General features: G+C 37.0%; 4 protein-coding genes across 5 annotated transcripts; 2 read left to right on the top strand and 2 right to left on the bottom strand.

Annotated features, from left to right (window-relative positions):
• LOC18767184 (actin-depolymerizing factor) lies at positions 194-2,338 on the bottom strand. The gene is made up of 3 exons (XM_007201795.2): positions 1,933-2,338; positions 1,089-1,354; positions 194-658 (listed from the first exon to the last, which is right to left on the bottom strand). The coding sequence occupies exons 1-3, from the start codon at positions 1,954-1,956 to the stop codon at positions 508-510; spliced, it is 441 nt and encodes a 146-aa protein (XP_007201857.1). The 5' UTR covers positions 1,957-2,338; the 3' UTR covers positions 194-507.
• On the bottom strand, positions 2,993-4,805 carry LOC18766652 (hyoscyamine 6-dioxygenase). The gene is made up of 4 exons (XM_007199292.2): positions 4,384-4,805; positions 4,007-4,257; positions 3,495-3,813; positions 2,993-3,410 (listed from the first exon to the last, which is right to left on the bottom strand). The coding sequence occupies exons 1-4, from the start codon at positions 4,612-4,614 to the stop codon at positions 3,162-3,164; spliced, it is 1,050 nt and encodes a 349-aa protein (XP_007199354.2). The 5' UTR covers positions 4,615-4,805; the 3' UTR covers positions 2,993-3,161.
• Positions 5,208-7,558, top strand: LOC18768958 (chromatin modification-related protein MEAF6). 2 transcript variants are annotated; one of them, XM_007200361.2, is made up of 7 exons: positions 5,208-5,398; positions 5,518-5,607; positions 5,930-6,030; positions 6,661-6,730; positions 6,938-6,965; positions 7,044-7,101; positions 7,252-7,558. In XM_007200361.2, exons 2-7 carry the CDS (start codon positions 5,542-5,544, stop codon positions 7,355-7,357), a joined length of 429 nt encoding a protein of 142 aa, XP_007200423.1. In that variant the 5' UTR covers positions 5,208-5,398; positions 5,518-5,541; the 3' UTR covers positions 7,358-7,558. The 2 variants fall into 2 exon arrangements, with proteins under 2 accessions (XP_007200423.1, XP_007200424.1); XM_007200362.2 differs by having other exon boundaries at positions 5,209-5,398; positions 5,513-5,607.
• LOC18766321 (protein root UVB sensitive 2, chloroplastic) lies at positions 7,874-11,600 on the top strand. The gene is made up of 9 exons (XM_020570130.1): positions 7,874-8,044; positions 8,198-8,323; positions 8,853-8,941; positions 9,024-9,108; positions 9,415-9,474; positions 9,578-9,671; positions 9,786-9,883; positions 10,164-10,343; positions 10,757-11,600. The coding sequence occupies exons 1-9, from the start codon at positions 8,033-8,035 to the stop codon at positions 11,348-11,350; spliced, it is 1,338 nt and encodes a 445-aa protein (XP_020425719.1). The 5' UTR covers positions 7,874-8,032; the 3' UTR covers positions 11,351-11,600.

Here is a 15,431-nt window from a genome sequence, read left to right as displayed (position 1 = left end):
TTTAAGCTGGTGCAAATTTTATTTCTTTCGCTGCTCATGTTGGCAGCATCCCTTTATTTGATTGACACTCTCCTAACAATTGTGCATCACTATTTTTGGTCCTCTCCTCTTAACAAAGCTTGCAATTATTCATAGGCAAATAATATGAAAGTGAAAAAAAGATAATGTGTGCCCTTTTCTTTTTCCCCAAAGATAAAAAACCATAAGAAGCCAACCAAATTTATATAACAACAATTTTCAGGGTTTACATCACCTAATGACAAGTTCATTTTCCTCTAGGAAGTAAGCTTACCTCAAGGTAACTGAATTCTGCAGCAAGCAGATAACATCAGACCATACTTTTCATACAAGCCAGCTGATATGCCAATTTATTCAAGGAATAGTGATACAGTGAGTCTTGTGCCAGTAATGGGTTCTGCACATAATGAAGCCAGCATAATAAACTTACAGAACCCCAGAGATTTTTGACTGACCAAGGAAGACATGTTTTAGTGCTGCAGAGACTGTTCAGTGTGCACGGTCTCTGAGCACCTCCAGATCCATCTCTGATGGGTCAGTAGCCTGAATCTCATAGTGAATACCATCCAGCTCACGCCGAAACCTATCTTTAGATGTTGCATACAGCATCTTTGCACGGATTCGAGAGGTTGAAGGGGACCTGATCATCATTGTGCAAATAATCATGAATGGGGCACATGATAGAACAACTATTTGAATATAGATAATAGATGTTATGGTGTTTATGACCAGCAGAGAATCCAAAATTCAATGAAAAGTTATGGTTTTCAGGACCTAAACTTGCACCAAAGTATTCTGCACTTTTGATTTTGTACAAAAGCTTCATACATATACAATTGGATATGAAGTCAAGGATGCAAATGCAAATTTATGGATGACTTCTAAAAACAAATGTGTGAAACTTATCCTTTGCAACTATCTGCAGGGGCATCAAATATTGGGAATTGGGATCAGAATTTGTCTTACCACATAAGATCAACGCATGGTAATTATGGTTTAACAGAAATGATAGTCAGTCCATACATAATAGGGAAATTTCAGTGGTGAAGGGATTATAGGCAAAAACTAACCATGCAATGAAGAAGATCTTGCTCTTTTGACAGTTCTCAGAAGTCACAAAATCGAAGTCATAAACTGCATATCTGCAATCATTTTCAGGCAAAGCTGCCGCAAAATCATCATAGCTCTCAGCTGGGCCGCCAATCTTTTCAACTACAACCTCCCTCTTCTTCTCATCAACCTTGAATATCACATAGCGGTGAACCTTCTTCCTCTGCAGTTCCATGAAAGTGTTCTTGCTGTCATCAGAAACTCCCATGGCACACGAAGCATTTGGCTGGAAAGAAAACCCAATTGCGTTATGTAACAGACACACAGCCATCAACAGGTTTTGACTCAATACTAATAAGAATAACAATTTTGACTAGAAACCTATGCTCTGTTAGGCCGATCAAGAAATCTGATGACTTTGGTAATTAGGACCAAGAAAACAAAAGCCTCGTAAAACGATTTGGAAGTCCAATACAAGGATCAAGGAAGGTGAATTCCCAGTTTTTTTTCAAGGTACCCAGGAAACAATACATCCTAAAGCTTCAAGCTTTAATTTCAGCTCAATAAAAGAAAAAGAAAAAGCTTTAAGCTTTAATTCCTCAGCAACCAATGAATACTAAACACACTGAACTGGGTTCATCCAAAACTACATCAAACTAAAATATCTTTAGAGAAACATGGGGTTTGATACAAAATCATGAACTCTTAAATAAAATTAAAATCCCTTCCATGGTAGTTCACGATCAAATGACTAGTTAGCAGTTACCCTACTAGGCAAGTTCCAATGCAACATGCAGTCGAAACTGAACCAAAACAAACCGAACAAAGCTTCAAAAATGAACAGAGAGTGAAAGAGAGAGATACCCTGCTAAGCCCTCTGAAAGACATTGCAGCCACGAAAGTCTTGAGAACAAGAGAGAGTCGATCAACTATAAGAAGAACAGACTTAGAGAAGGCGAAGAGATATGGGCAAATGAGGCATGCAGAAGAAAGATAAACAAATGGGCAATTGGGAATGAAACCGATTAACAAAAAAGAAAATCCAAGTTAATAATATTCTCTTCCTTTTTCTAAGGCCAGGAAAAGAAAGCAGAGGAAAATGAGAGAAGAAAAAAAAGGTGGAAGATTCGGATTGTAAAGGAGAGGTGAAGAGCACAGTGTGCCTACGCTTTCTTATTATGTACACCCTTTTGCTCTGATGAAAGATACGTACACATGGTGATGGTGCGTAAAACTAACGCTTGCAAATTGCAATGGCCCTGACGTTGACTCGGGGACAGAATTTCAGAGTCAGGGGGACCCACCTCCATAACCACCGCAACGTTGTCCACTCGCCACGTACCTACACAGCTTTTGTTGCTGGCAAGGCAAATTTAGGATTATGAAAGTTGTGATCTTTTGAACAGCAGAACAAGGTGGTTTTTACTTGCTTTGGTTGATGCATTTTAGCGGGAGAGGAGCTGAAGAAGATGAACAAGACAGAAGAGGATAATCAGAAACTCAGAGTAACTAAATTGTTCTCTACATAGATGTTGGTTTGGTTTGGTCGAATCGTGGTTTGAAGTAATTTAAATTGTAAATTAGACCGCATCAAGGCGGTTCAGTTCGATTATCAATTAAAATTTAGAAAACAAAAGCAAAAAACCAGATTCATCGGTTTAATTCGGTCCGATTTAGTCAGGTGGTCGGTTCTTTGGTTTAAATTCTCAGCCCTAAAGACAACAGAACTTGGTATCAGTTCATGAACAAGGCTAAATATGTAATGTGGTTCTTACCCTACTAGATTACTAAAACAGAAGGGTGATCTGGGCAATTCACATTTCATTTGTATGCTTGAAATCACTCCATTTTACAACATCTTGCAAATTTTTCTATTTGAGAGCACAACTTCTTGAATTTAATAAACTCATTATTGTGTCACAAATTAACTTCTCTTTAAACTTGAATGATCCAGTGAACAATTTTACAATGTCAATGTACACCCAGTTGCTCTGCTTTTGCCTCTACATAGAGCAAAAAGACAGTTATTCAAATGAACAAAGCTCAACCAGAAGTTCAAGAGCATTTCTCCTTTTTCACAGCATGATCATCAACTAAGCTTGGAGCTTGAATGGTTCAAGTACAATGTCGGTTTTACCCTGCTTCATAGCATAGTTGGTAATGAACTCTTTGTACTGAAAGGCTTTATAGCGTTGGGGATTGCTTGCGTTAATAAGAGCTCCTGCAGGTTTTATGAGACAATCAGGGGAAGGCGTAAAGAAAAATGCAGTAGATGTCCTAGCATTTCTGGAATTCGTAACGGCCCGATGTTCGGCACATTTCAGCTTCCCATTACTGATAATCTGCATCCATGTTTACAAAAATTTGTCATGATCATGAACAGACTATATAGAATAATCTTCAGTATAAAGAATGGTGACATGTACCTGTAACTGATAGCCTATGTTGACCACAAGTGCACTGGGAAGAGGCTCCACACCAATCCATTCCCCATCCTTGAAAACTTGAAGCCCATTTACATCCCCTTGAAGTAAAATGGTTATGAGGTTTGGGTCACAGTGTTTAGGTACCCCTAATGTCAAACTTGGGTCTGGACAAGGTGGGTAATAATTGACTGAGAGTAAAGACACTTGGCTAAGTTCATCCCTGAAATACCCAGGTTCTAGCCCAAGTCCTTCACTGATTAGCTGCAAAATGTTCAAAGCCACTTCCCTCACTTGGGTGGAACATGCACCAACATGCTCTCTGAAAAACATCATTGGTAATTAATATCCACAAATATTTCGAACAATAATACTATTTGTACCACATTTATTGACGACATTACTAACTACCTCTTTAGCAGAAAAGCGGTCAGTAAACGTAGTATTCTTCATATGATAAATATCGTATTCAATGTCTAGCTATTTGGTACCATGAAATCATTTTAGGCACTTACCTATATGTAATTGGCTTTTGAGGCCAAAATTGGATGCACTGCTCCAAAGGATGACAACAGTGTCTTAAGATATCACGCCAAAAATGAGCTTCTTCCCAGTCATAATTGCCACTGCTGGTGAAGAGCCTGCAGTTTTTGTTGGGGTCCTCAGAGTAGAGGCTTGCCTTATCCTCTAAAGGTAACTCAAAAAACTCCTTGAACACCCTCATTGTGTCTTTCAGCAAATTTTCTGGTATGCCATGGTTGATTACCTGCTTCAATTATAACATTTAGATGACATGTAACATAGTTATAAGTGGAAGCTGAGATTCATAAATAACATATGAAAAAGCAGAGGTGAGTTGACCAAATTAGGAAGAAATTGAAGCCTAAGCAACCTGAAAAAATCCAAATTCTTCGCTCGCGTTCAGCATTTGCTGAATTATAGAGGTTCTGTCATGAGCTTCTGCTCCAGCTCCACCCATATCAATCACTGGAATGTTGTTGCATAAAGGAACGTCTAGCTTCCCGGGTCTTGCATCTGGTGGGAATATGTAATTGTCCGGCAAGGGTTGAACGTTGTACCAGCTAGAAACGAGCTTCTCCATTGCTCCAATGCCAATGAACATGCCCAGATAATCTGGTGTATAATCTCGGAGTGATTGGAGTAGCTTCCAAACTTACACCTGGTAAAGTCAGCCATCCATGTATGTGCTCCAATTTTTTATTTTTTTATTTTTTTATTATTCAATTGGAGTTAATATAATATTTGTTCCTTTCACGTGGGCTATACTTGTATATGAATTAGTCTTGCCGGCTATCTAGAAATAAAATAACTGATATACATTAACAAAATAGAATTTGAAGTAAGCGATAGTTAGCAAGCGGGAATTTGAACACATGATTCAAAGATAAAGACTTTTAACTACTATGAGCTACATGTTCCTTGTTACTGTCATCCAATTGAGGTGACAACAAAAACCCTAATAAATGTATGGGCTAATTAGTAATTTGTCAATACTTTGGAGTAATAAGACAACAGACCTTTGGGTCAATTAGTGAATAGGTCGAAATAAAAAATGCCGATTTTAACCCTACTACATTACAAAAACAGCTAGGGTATTATAGACTCTTCATGTTTCATTTGCGCTTTCGATCCCTCAATTTTTACGAAATCTCACAACTTTTATTTGTTTACGTTCTCACGTGTGGTTACCAGTAACAAGCTGGAGCATCCGCACCCGACCCGACGGATCCAATTAATCGTGGGTGAATTGGGTCTGTGTGTTCTCGATTGAAAATTGTGTGCCCTAGGTTACGGTATTTTTCCCAGAATTTGGGGGGTTTGGGTTTTGCAAACTTTGGTTTCTAGGCAGCTGTCAAACGATTCCCTGCTGAGAATGGATTCAGAAGGTATGCGTTGGAATAATTTTTTTCGGATGGAAAAAAAGAAAAATATTCGAGCTTGATTTTTATTGTCTATGAAAATTTGATTTTCTTTTTCTTTTTCTGTAAAATATTTGGCAGGGCAGAAAACGGCTAACAACCCATCAGTAATGCTTGCTTCTCTTCTGAGTAGGAGAGCCAAGCTTCAAGACGAACTCCGGGGCATTGAAAAACAGGTTCATTCTTTACATATATTTTTTTAATATTTCACTTTTTTCTTTCTTCTTCTATAATTTTGGGGGTGGGGCATGAGCCTTTTCGTTTCTGGGTTTCTGGCTTTATTGATTTCTTGGCTCATTTTCGGGGATATAGCTGAAATGGAAGACCTTTTATTTCATGGGATTTGCTGCTTCTTTTTTTTACATAAATGATTTACTTGTTCTTGTATGCTGCAGCATAAGCTATGGATGGAAAATTCATTTGTTCTTTTTTTTTTTCGGTAGTTGCAGCTGAGCTGCATATGTGATACACTGGAACTAATGTTTTCTTTCAATGCAGGTTTATGATTTGGAGACGAGTTATCTGCAGGATCCAACTCAATGTGGCAATGTATTAAAAGGTTTTGAAGGGTTTCTATCCTCATCCAAGAACACTAACTTGTAAGCAGTAGCTAAGATATCCTTTGAAATGTATGAGGAACTACTGTTTGAGTACTCTGGGTATTTATGCCTGATATCGAGTCTTCGACCTGTTATGCTTCCATGTCATCTTTTGCTTAGCTAGCTGAATTCTTTTATTCTTTCATGCTATAACGGGGTCACTTCTTTCACTGACCACTTTTCAAGCTAAAATCGTCAGTATAGCTCATCTAGGTGGTCCCTATTAGCCATGAACAACCCAAAGCCATAGACATAAACTCACAGAATGACATGGTTTTACATGTCGAGTCCATATTATTTGCATATATGATATTAGTAGCTTTTGAATAGATTGACTCAGGCAACACTACTTTATGTCAGAGACATGATTTTAGTCTGGGACAATTGGTTGTTACTCATTTCTCTAAAGGTATCTGAATTGAATGTTCTTACAACATATATCTCGCCAAATAGTCTATTTTTCAGGTTAGATTTTTTGATACATAAGGTTCCACATGCAAGTAATAGTAAACCAATGCGTAAAATTGATGTTTTCTGGATTATATACGTATATCTGTGCAAATTTTGTATAATTGGATTTACTGTATCCGTATTTAATGGAATGGAAATCTTCAAAACTTTTGGCTGCAGCTTGAAGCGATCAAGGAAATTTCAGCCTGAAGATAGGATGTTCTCATTATCTTCTGTCACATCACCAGCAGTAAGTATTCTAAACTTTAAAAGTTCCGTTATGGTGGCTTTACCAGTCTTCATCTTTCATTGTTGTAATTTATTGTCTTAACCAAATTATGGGTTCATTCAAGTGAATTTTTGTGAACTAAAAAGTTCAAAGCCTCAAAGGCAGTGCTGGCTTTTAATCCACGTTGCTAAATGGATATTCATATAGTTTATCTTTTTCTTTTTTCAGGCTGAAGAACTTGCAGCCGCACGAGATGGTAAAGCTTATATATTAGCAAATATATAGCAACATGTGCAATCTTTTTTATTGTTTTCTCCCCTTGTGTTTACTGTAGATGGGAGATCAGACTTTGGTCCAGGTCGTTCTAAAGGTGGTATATATGCGAACGGGCAGTAAGTACTCCACTATTTCTGTACACTTTAAATGTTATGTTAGAATTGCTACTCAAGCTGTATCAAAGATAGAAAACAGATGTTATACCAATCGTACCGTATCTTTTGAGTCCTGGAATCAGCGTTCTAACTAAATAAATGATGTCACAGAGGAAAACCAAAGAAGGGAAGACCAGCGCCGAGGGATGTGAAGAGAATCAGGCCTTCAAGTGAACAAGATTATGACTATGAAGATGATGCGGACATGACACTGTGAATGAGGAAATGCTGGTCGACCTTTCCATACGAGCTTTGCACGAGCTAGAGCCTGAACAGAGAGACAGCTTTTGTTTATGGAATCTTGTAATTGTCAAAAGTCATGCCTCTCGGGCAATTTTCACTTGTGTAAATTAATCTTATCTCAGGCTGTAATTATTACTCTTGATAAATATTTAAAATTGGTTTTTTTCTGCATAAATTTTGTTACTTGACCAAGCTTTTGATTGTTAATCAACGGTGGGGCGAATCAAACTTGGGTCCTCTTTCAACATTCGGAAGAGAAGGAGAATGTCTCTTTTTCTATCAGACAAATTTTAGAATAAAAATGTGTACCTACCAATGAGAAGTTTGTTTTATTTCATTATTGGAATTCAAAGCAAAGTGTGCCTTTTGTTGGCTACAACAAATGCTAAAATACAATCCAAAAGGTTGAGAGTAGGAGAGCCTCTTCATCAAGTTGTAAACCTTTATAACGACGTCGCATCATCGTCCTTTGGACCTTGCTCATAATGTAGCGAAGCTCAAGATACTGAAATCCAACAAAAACGACACCATTTGCTGGCGACGCATTATCCTTCAATATTATTTCGCTTTTACCCAGGGTTGGCCCTCCGATTCTGCCGCCGAAATTCTTATCGGCACCAGACCCATTTCAGTCCTTCCCTCACCCTCCATGAACTTGTTGGTATGTCTCTACGCCTACGTGTATACACATACATATACATATACATATACACGTATACCGTATATGTATACGGCTTGTTCCTCGCACTCTGTTTCTCTCTCTATTTTGCATTAACATACTTTTTTTTTTTCTTAATCGTTCATGAATCAATAGGAGAAGATAAAGATGCAGAAGAAGGAACCAGACAAAGTTCCAACCCATGAGGTGCCGGTGTTCTGGATCGAAACCTCTGAATCAGTCTCATACCGCTGCGAGTTTGACCCCAAGGGTCAACTCACTGTAAGTTCCATCTTCTTCACCTTGTATTATTTGTATATTCACTTGCGGGTTCTAGGTAAGTGTTAGTTTCAGCAGCCAATGCAACCCTTGCCTTAAACCCTAAACCCTAAATTCTAATGAGGTGCCCAGTTGGGGACTTTGTAGTCAAATAGCACTGTAAGTTAGTCACTTGTTGTTGGGTTTTTGGTTTTGATTTTAACAAAGGGTAAAGAGAGAACCTTCTTTAAATTGGATGTGGTTTGGGAATCAAAGAAGGGCCTTTGGCAAAAAACCATGGTATAATTTTTCAGTAGTCTGCTTTTGGGATGAAAATCAGGACGCTTTTGGTTCAACAATGTTTTAGAATTCCTGGTAAAATACACTACATAGTCTATGGGAATTTGGGTCCAGTTCGGAATTCGGGTTTAGGGACTAGAAAGCGGATTACATGAACTAGCTGCGGTCAAGTATGTGTTTTTGCCAGTTAGGTTGGGTTTTGTTCTTGTTTTTTTCTTTTAACTACTTTTTGACTGCATTGATTTTCCTGCAGGTGAAGCTTCTTGATGACTCAAGGCCAGTATTCAATAAGATGGCTGACTCGTTTGTCAGTAAATTTTTCCCCTCAGGATATCCATATAGGTAACATATTGATTTATACTTCTTGGATAGCCCATAGACTAGTTCAATTACTGATTTAGCTTATGATTTTTTACTTATTCAGTGTGAATGAAGGATATCTCAGATACACACAATTCCGGGCACTGCAGCACTTCACCAGTGCTGCCCTGTCAGTGCTTTCAACTCAGGTTTTTTTCTGACACCTTCAAAGCATTTGATGAGTTAAACGACAACAGTTTTCTAAAGCATCATAAATTGGGTACTTCTAATCAAGTTTATTTTGCTTGCATGGTACTTTATCCATATGAAATTTTGTTATGCATAGCACCTTGGATTTCTGATTGTTGTATTTTGATTCATCATATAAGTGCTACAATTGTGCTCTCTCTCTCTCTCTCTCTCTCTCTCTCTCTCTCTCTCTCTCTCTCACAAAATATGCAATCTTAATGACAATTGTAATTTGGGTCATTGGCTGCATTCTTACTTCTTTACAGTCCCTCCTGTTTGCTGCAGGCTTGCGACCAACCCCTGCCCAAGCAACTGTTGTAAGCTGGGTAAGTTATTAATGTTGGAGGAGCATCAGATCAATTGTGACGAAATCATGACTCTGATCACTTTCATTTTTAAATTTATCAAATTCTCTATTGTTGCATGCAGGTTCTAAAGGATGGGATGCAGCACATGGGAAAGCTCATATGTACCAATCTGGGTGCAAGAATGGATTCAGAGCCTAAACGTTGGAGAATTTTGGGTCTGTATCTTGATTCTGGAGCTTTGATTCATATGCAACTGTATGTTTCTAATGGGAAGTGATATTTACTGCTTTTAGAACGTGTCTAATTCAATTAAGCCTTCCATCTTGCAGCTGATGTGCTCTATGACTTGGGAACTGGCTTGGAAGTTCTTTCTCCTTTATGTCCACAACTTTTTCTTCAAGTCGCAGGGCTAGGAAATTTTGCAAAGGTATTGTTTTTCATACAGATGCATACATCTGTATATTCACTTTGTCTTCTCAATCCTCCTCTCTCGTTTGATTTTTCTTCACTGCATGTAGATATAAAATTTCCTTTCTGATTAAATGTTTATTTCAATCAAGATAAAGTAATAGGTAAACTTGTTGTGGAAATTATTTTACTCTCTTTATATTTAAACCATTTCCATGTGAAGTATTAAGCTCTCCAATCCTAAAATATCATTTCATAGATTCCTCAGTGTTGAAGTGTTTTACCTTTGAAGTTAACAGGGGATGGCAGTTGTTGCAGCAAGAGCAACAAGATTACCAATTTATTCTGCCTTTGCAAAAGAGGGCAATCTTAGTGACCTCTTTGCCAAAGGGGAGGCCATCTCAACTCTGTTCAATGTCATTGGACTAGGAGCAGGGATCCAGTTAGCATCTACTGTCTGTTCATCAATGCAAGGAAAGGTATAGGATATATGTCACTGTCTGATTCCAAAGTTTTACCATTCAACAAATTTTATTGTGTTCATAAAAATGGATTGCATCAGAAATCCTTTTTCAAATTAAGGATATGATGTACATACATGTATATGTGTGTGTGTGTGTGTGTGTGTGTGTGTGTGTGATATACATACATGTATATGTGTGTGTGTGTATATGATATACATACATGTATATGTGTGTGTGTGTGTGTGCGCGCGCGCGCGCGTGTGTGTATTCTAAAAGAAGAGTTTCACGTCATGTGTTTCTATGATAGTAGTGGAGAAAATAGGATTGCGTTATGTGTGTTTTCCTGAATTCATTTGTTATAGTAGTTGTGAATTTATAAATATCCCTTCCAAAGAAAAAAGCTTCTAATGATCTTTAACTCGTTGCAGATGGTTGTTGGGCCTCTTCTTTCAATGGTACATGTGTACAGTGTCATTGAAGAAATGCGGGCAACTCCTGTCAACACATTGAATCCACAGAGGACTGCTTTGATTGTGGCTGATTTTCTCAAGACAGGGAAGATATCAAGCCCAGCAGACCTAAGGTATCGAGAAGATCTCCTATTTCCTGGGCGACTCATAGAAGATGCTGGAAATGTAAAAGTGGGAAGGTCTTTCCACAAGGTCATCAAGCCTTCAAAACTTGATGAATTGAAACAAAGGTTCCCTGAAGAGAAGTTTATTTTAAGCCATGGAAACAAAGAGGTCGACATGATATTGGAGCACAGCGCCACTGGTGAAGATGCATTGAGGGGGTGGCTTGTTGCTGGATACGCTGCACATATCGAGAAGTCTTTTGGTGTGCCAAGTTCTTGTGCACTGCAAGAGGCGTACGAGAATATGAATGATGTATATGGTCCATTTGTATCTGAACTGCAGGCCAAGGGGTGGCATACTGATCGCTTTCTGGATGGAACAGGAAGTCGTTTCGCGTGGTGGTCGAATGTAGCTTCAGATTCAGACAATTCTTCTTCAAGATTTTGAAATTCTTTTATACGGGCAGGATTGAAACATAGGGAACCTTGTGACAAACTGTTTAGAGAGAGTGGGGAATCTCTGTAACGTCCTACTACAATACCATATGGAATGTAGGATATAAAGTAAAGATGAACTAGCAGTCCAGCACGTGCTCTCTGCGTGAGAAATTGCTATTTTATAATTTTATCTTAATTAATAGAGTAATTGTTGCCAATTGGCTCTAGTCCAGTGGAAAAGGGTCTTCAATCGGTTTGATTCATCTTCTTTTTCTTTTTTCTTTTTCCTTCCTCTTCCTCTCTCCCGTCTCAATCTCTCCCTGTCTATTTTCTTCCCTTCTTCTTGCTCTCTCTCTCTCTCTTCGGCCTAAACTCAGAAAATGAATCAACTCAAATCACCAATTATGGTTAACTGGACTGACAGGTTTAACTGGTTATGGTTCGGTGTACTGTTCCCAAAATAGCCAATTCGAAGTCTCCGATTCAGTATCCGGGTTGGACTGAAAATCAAAGTAACCTGAATCGAGCCCACGCCTAGTTTAAACACCATGTAGGTTTTATGTTCTCAATATAATATTGTAGCAGATTTTTTCAGGCCAACAATGGAAAAGTTGCTCATCATAGCACGCCCATTGAGATGCTCTCTTTAATCAAAAGATACTCTAACAAAACGTGCGTTTTCTTTTAGTGGCTGGTTTTTAGCACAAACACATCCACAACCAGCCAAGCCGACGTACATAATAAAATACTATAAATTTTATAGGGCAGCCAGTTACCTTTTTTGTTTGGTTACATTGGAAAGAAAGAAACCTGTTTTGATCCTCCATGTTAAACATGGAAGAAGAGGACCACAACCACTGTGGTAATTTGGCAGCCAGTATTTTTTTCGGTTAAATATCATCCCATTTAAAATTAATAATAGTACCGGCTGCTATTTTTGTTCGTTTCGAAAATAAATAATAAAAAAATAAGGGAATTTTAGTCGGTCACAAATACAACATTGGTTTTCATGTCAAGCCAAATCCTAAGGAACTTGAAATGTTCAAAATTTTCGATTGTATCAACTCGACATCTTCTAAATTTTCAATTTGCGGAAAATAATCATGTTGGACTCGTAGATTAACCCATAAATCATATCAAAGTACGTTATATTAAATTTTCAATTAATAATAATTATACTAATTTTGACTATTTAATATGTTGGTGAAGAATTAGGTTTAGATGACTTGTAGGTAAGTAGTCAAGAGTATTTACCTATGCACTCGGGTTCAAGTATTTAATTGTGCGTTCTTCAATATGAAATGACAGTACTGCAGTTGTAACTCGTGCCTCTTTCAATATGAGATGACAGTACTACAGTTGTGACTCGTGCCTAGTGATTCGTGAAATAGACTAAACGAAATCATACCTCAAGAAAAGAAACAGAAATTCAAATCTCTCTTTCATAAAGTGTGTAAAAGTTCTAAGTGCATGTTAAAATTGTCAAATTAATGCATCAAGTATCTTAACCCAAGCTTTTTCTACTTTTTAGATCGATCTTATACAGTGTGAGATTGTCTACACATTCTTGGACCACGTCTATCTTTTCAAATGCCTGCGTAATTAAATTTGCATGTCCAAGTTAATTGAAGCATAAGAAATTACACACCCATTTTTTTGTGTACACATGATTTACATGGACTGATGTACCCTTTTTCCCTGATGTGAGGCTTGGCAAGTTGGCATGAATGTCGAGGGCTCGTTTGGTACAGCATTAGTTGTATAAAATGCATGACGAGAGTAAACATGCATCAACATATTTGTACTTGTTTGAAATCTTCGAAATAGAAAATTTGCCAACAAAATTATAAAATAAATGTGAATTGACTTGTGTACCAATTTCTGTCAAAGAAGTAGGTTAGAAATTTTGGGATTTAGATTATAAGGGAAAGTTAATCATTTGATATTCGAGAATAATGAAATTACAGCGAAACGAAAATATGGTTATCGTGAAACACTTTCTTTGAAAAGAACATCTTAAAAGCAATCAAAATACACCTCAAACCGCACAATAACATTGATCATATGTCGTATTATATGTAACTATGTTGAAAAGTATGACCAGCTTCTTCTCCATCTTATGTCGATGGGTAATTAAAGTGATTGACTAACTTTTTATACATATATTTAGGTCTTCATACATTTAACCAGGGAAAAGTTACCAAAATTTAACATATATGGCTTGCTACTTTTTCCCTGGAGAGTCAAGTTGAAGTTAATTTGTCTGTAAGATCCGTCTATGCACGAGTTGATAGATTGTAATTTGTACGTCAATCGTATCCTACCAACCTTGCCAAAATAAATATATTAAATATTCATCTTTTGCTTATCCAATTTTGTACCTCTTAAATCAGAAGAACTTGCTTTGCTTTTGGGGTATATGGATGGTGTATTGGCATGATTCACTGATATCCAGTTCAATTTGAGTTTCAAACATGATCTTCTAATTAAATGTGTTCCAAATTCATCGTATTTATGGATATCAAAATTCGTTACACGTTATCATATGATGAATTACGTTCGTTCGTTCATTTCTTTATTTTTTAAGTTAATTTGCGTCAACAACAAAGACAAATATGAAATTTAGGTTAATTCACGTCAACAACAAAGACAAATATGAAGACTTTTTTCTTCGCAATTCAAATTGAATTTCTTGCCTTCCAATTTTGTTAAATGTACTTAATTAGGAGAAAAGAAAAAGGTTGAAGTATAACTTTTTGACTGGATTAGTGACATCATTTGTGACTAATCGGGACAGTCAAATGTCCACAACAGTTGCTTCATTGCATGTATTATTTTTAATTGTGTTTGATTAGGACTTTACTAATCACCAATTAGCACCTTGTCCATATGGTGACGGCCGAAGCCACTCAATTTCCCTACTTTTATTTAGTTCAAATTTGGTGAGATCATCATTGGAATTTCTGGTAATTGTCCAAGTCGGTGTACTTAATTTAATCATTTTCTCTTTGAAAATTTTACACACCAGATAATGATAAAATAACAGAAAATTAAGATCATGATTTGATCATGAAGCAAGTGGTGAGCTCAGTGGCATCTCATGCCCTACTTACTGGTTTATAATTAATCTCACTGCTAATTGCAATTTAAGAGCTTTCTGAATATTATTTTTTTTGAGAAATTCTATGATTGCATTTATAATTCAGCCAAAAAAGCCACTAACCACAAAAGGCCGATACAAACTAGCCACAAAAGAGCCATTACAATAATGGAGCGGTCTAATATCAAAATTAAGACAATCAGGTGTGTCTCCGCTAACGATCAGGCATGATCGAAAAAACTCTGATATAGGCATCCCAATTAAGATTGCAAATTTAGAATAATAATAAAAATATAAAGCTTGAAAAAACCAAGCCATAACAATACAAATAAAACTCTCACAAATGAGAGATGAAAAGCTCTCACAAAGGAGAGATGAAAAACTCTCACAAAAAAAGAGGTGAAAACTACACAGAGAATCCAAAGAGTCTCTGCAACTTTATTCCAAATATAAAGAAATTGCAAAAAAATGATTGTGAAAAAAAGAGCTTTCTGAATTTAATTGGCTGCACAAATTGTTAGTGTCATTTTCTTAACATTCTCTCTCATAAAACAGAAGTGAATGTGAACTAAAACTTGATACATCTATACTCAATAGACCTCACACCTTTGACGTTTGTCTCTGCTGGATCGAGACTTCCAATAATATTGAACATAGAGACGGTCATATATAGGCACTAGATTTTGTCCCAAGCCCTATTTCTAATGTGAATGTAGAATTTAGCTCATTTTAAGGTTGGCTCAAATATATGTCAACTGTTCCATTTACATTAGAAGTTAGGCATGTACGCTATTAGTTTGAGTACTCTCCCTATGTTAGCATTATGGAGGGGTCGTTTTGTTTTAGCTTGGTCTAGATGCGTGGTATTCTTTTTTCTTGACCGAATTTTTCTCTTTTGAGAGTCTTTTAAGGTAAGATTTTAACCAGACCACTATTTATGTATCAAGCAGCCCTTGTGGCGAAATTTGTGATCATATTTTAATTGGAATCA

Source organism: Prunus persica, chromosome G8 (genome assembly GCF_000346465.2).
Source record: "Prunus persica cultivar Lovell chromosome G8, Prunus_persica_NCBIv2, whole genome shotgun sequence".
NCBI classification, from domain to species: Eukaryota; Viridiplantae; Streptophyta; class Magnoliopsida; order Rosales; family Rosaceae; genus Prunus; species Prunus persica.
The sequence above is the reverse complement of the archived record's forward strand: the minus strand, read 5'-3'. Positions and strand labels throughout refer to the sequence as shown.